This window comes from Penaeus monodon, chromosome 29, assembly GCF_015228065.2.
Source record: "Penaeus monodon isolate SGIC_2016 chromosome 29, NSTDA_Pmon_1, whole genome shotgun sequence".
NCBI lineage: Eukaryota > Metazoa > Arthropoda > Malacostraca > Decapoda > Penaeidae > Penaeus > Penaeus monodon.
The window spans coordinates 30,960,268-30,963,072 of NC_051414.1; the positions used below are offsets into that span (position 1 = coordinate 30,960,268).

The 2,805-nt window shown below is 34.4% G+C and overlaps 1 protein-coding gene across 1 annotated transcript in view; it reads left to right on the plus strand.

The window, feature by feature from the left end:
- LOC119592143 overlaps positions 1–2,805 on the plus strand; it is a gene marked incomplete in the record, with an annotated part of 95,275 nt that overhangs the window by 79,769 nt on the left and 12,701 nt on the right. The window contains 1 exon segment of the mRNA XM_037940961.1: positions 2,476–2,684. Within this exon segment, the coding sequence (XP_037796889.1) occupies positions 2,476–2,684 (209 nt within the window).

Sequence of the window (2,805 nt, forward strand, 5' to 3'; positions counted from 1 at the left end):
TTGAGTGTTGTAGATTGGCTGTTCATATGCTTCATGCACAAGAATGTTGATTTTCTGTTAAGCGTTCCTTGGTTCCCAAAACTTTTCTGCCTTTGTTCTCATGGCTAAAAGCCATTGTGTTTATAACAGTATTTATCTTGTCATTGTAAGTCTTTGCACGTTGTTGGAAATAAAGATGTTACAGATTGCATTAAATGAAAAGAAAGTGGGTGCATGTCATGAGAACATAAAGTTATGTTATTGTATCACAAAAGAAACTGATGCAGTGGTACATGTCTTGTGTCACAGACAATTGTTAATGTTGACATTGATATTTAGATGTGTAGGTTGGTAAGATATGATGGTACATGAATAAGGATATGATGAAAAGCCTTGCCATAACTAGAGCGCTTTTTTTTTTGCAGTATCTGTATAAAAAAATGAACAGAAAGGTCATAATAGTTAAGTTGTACAGCTTTAGCTGCATTGTAAGAGAATGCAAATAGGAAGTTATAGATGTCCTGTGCTTTTTGTTGAAGTTTGCTTGCTGAATGATAAGATAAGAGATAAGCAGATATGTTTATTTAAAAAGCATGTAAAAAAAGAGAGTGCTATATTTGATAACTGTTTTGGTATTTAGGAAAATCTCTTCATTTATTCAACTCTTAGAGTACAGAGTGAAATATAATAGTTATAATTCTATACTCTCTTGATGAATTACATGTACTGATGGATTACTTATTTTGACCATTGTATTTATTTTGGCAGGTCAAAGTCTAAGCAGTAATGGTAAGGAAATTTAAACTGAGGAAGCAGATATCTGTAAACTGTGTGTGAGGGTGATTGAATGTCTTGATCATTTTATGAATTAGGGGGAAAAAAATATATATATAGAATAGAGAAGGGTTCTCTGAGATTTATGGAGGGCATATTTTTTTTTTCTGGTTGCTGGTTACCCTAACCAATTAATGGTACCAAAACTTTGTATTTCAAGTATTTACCATTTCGTGATTGGTTCTGTCATATCAGACTGTATGGTAGGGAGAACAGGTTCTTCTATTCTGAATTGAGTATGTTTTTTTAATTGGTGTCAGTTTCTTAAATATGTACTTTGTCCCTTTGTGTTTTTTGTGTGAGAAGTTAAACAGATTACATCTTCAGTACAAAGTACACAGAAACAGTAATCATTGGTATTTACCTTTTTCTAGACAAGAGAACTAAGGCAATGTGTTTTTGTTTTACAAAATATTTCAAAGTATTACATGTTTTGTAAACTAGCAATGTATTGTTAGTTATCATATCTGAGCTAATCAGGAGATATTGTCCTGGTGCTTGACACACAAACAATTAGCTGTATTTAAGCACAAATAATATTGGTAGTAGTATGTTAATAAGATTCTTTGTTTACATAGGCTTTTCACAACCATATCTAATTTTCAGCATTATCTGTATTGTAAATATGCACTTGTACATATGCACTGATATGCATGTATATATCCACAGGTACACTTTTTTTCAAGTAATGTGACACTATTCTTTTGACAGTACAAAGATCAGCTTTTCATTTTTATCCACTCCCAGAAGACACTCCTCCATATATAATTTTTGAACACTGAAGATCTATAACGGAAGACTTCACAGAAGGCAGAGAGATAGTTTAAATTTTAACCAAATGAACAGAAGTATACTTATGATCAAGAGGTTTAGCTTGCAGTTGTTTTGTTGAAGTGAAAGTGGAATATACATGTGTCAGTTGGAAACCTGATAAAGAGAAAGTTGTAGATTTACACAGCATTGGTATTTGGAGAATATCTTTTATTTGTATATATTGAAAATTGAAATGGAAGGACTAGAGAAAAGAGATGGAATGATGATTTTCAAAATGAATGTTGCTCTGAAGGTATGCATGTGTTTTTATTTGGTTAGATATATTGTTGCCTATGACAGTGTATATCCTTGTGTAGTTTGACATCGATGTTTAACAGGATTTTGATCACAGGCAATGTGATTTTAGTGTCTATATATACATATTTTACAATGAGACCATATTGAAATAGAGAACTATGCTTCTCATATCTGTTTACTGAAGAGCATTTTATATCCAAAGAATGTGTGCATGGGGTCCAAGGCAATGCCTCACTAGGCATTGATGACAATTGTGTGACCTGACACTTTTTTCATTGTTTCATAATCAGTGGTGAAAGATAAAACTGGCGTTTATTTATTTTTTTCTCAGATGATCTATTTTCAAAATGAATTTATTGTAACGTGGATTAGGTAATTTGAAAACTCATAATCTATATAAGAATAACCGAAGAACTGATGACATGGGGCTTTCATAAAATGGTTCCTCCTCGTATATTCAGTCTCTCTTTCACAAATATACATGTCTCTCAATGAGAAACAAGACATAGAAAGTACAGCTTTTTCACTTCCTCTGTCTCTCACACATCCTCTCTCACACCTCTTGAAACTAAGGCCCCTTTGTTCTTGCAGCAATGGCTGGGCAGGAGGAATCACAGTCGACACCAGCCCTGATCCACATCCCAGAGAGCACCAGTGGCTTACCGTTGGTAGGTGGGGGGAGCAGTGAGATGGGAGCAGTAGGTGGGGGTGGAGACCCACTAGCTGGTGTGCCAGAAAATAACTTGAGGGAATCGTGTACCCGGCTTTCTATATCGCTTGAAGAGAATGGATTGTACAAGGTAAATATTGTACTAGATGCTTACCTCTTTTTCCCTTTTATTGAATGTGACCAGCTTTCAAGTATTTTTCTTATTGTTGTGTGTGCGTGTACACATGCACTGGCCCTCCTTGAATACAAGG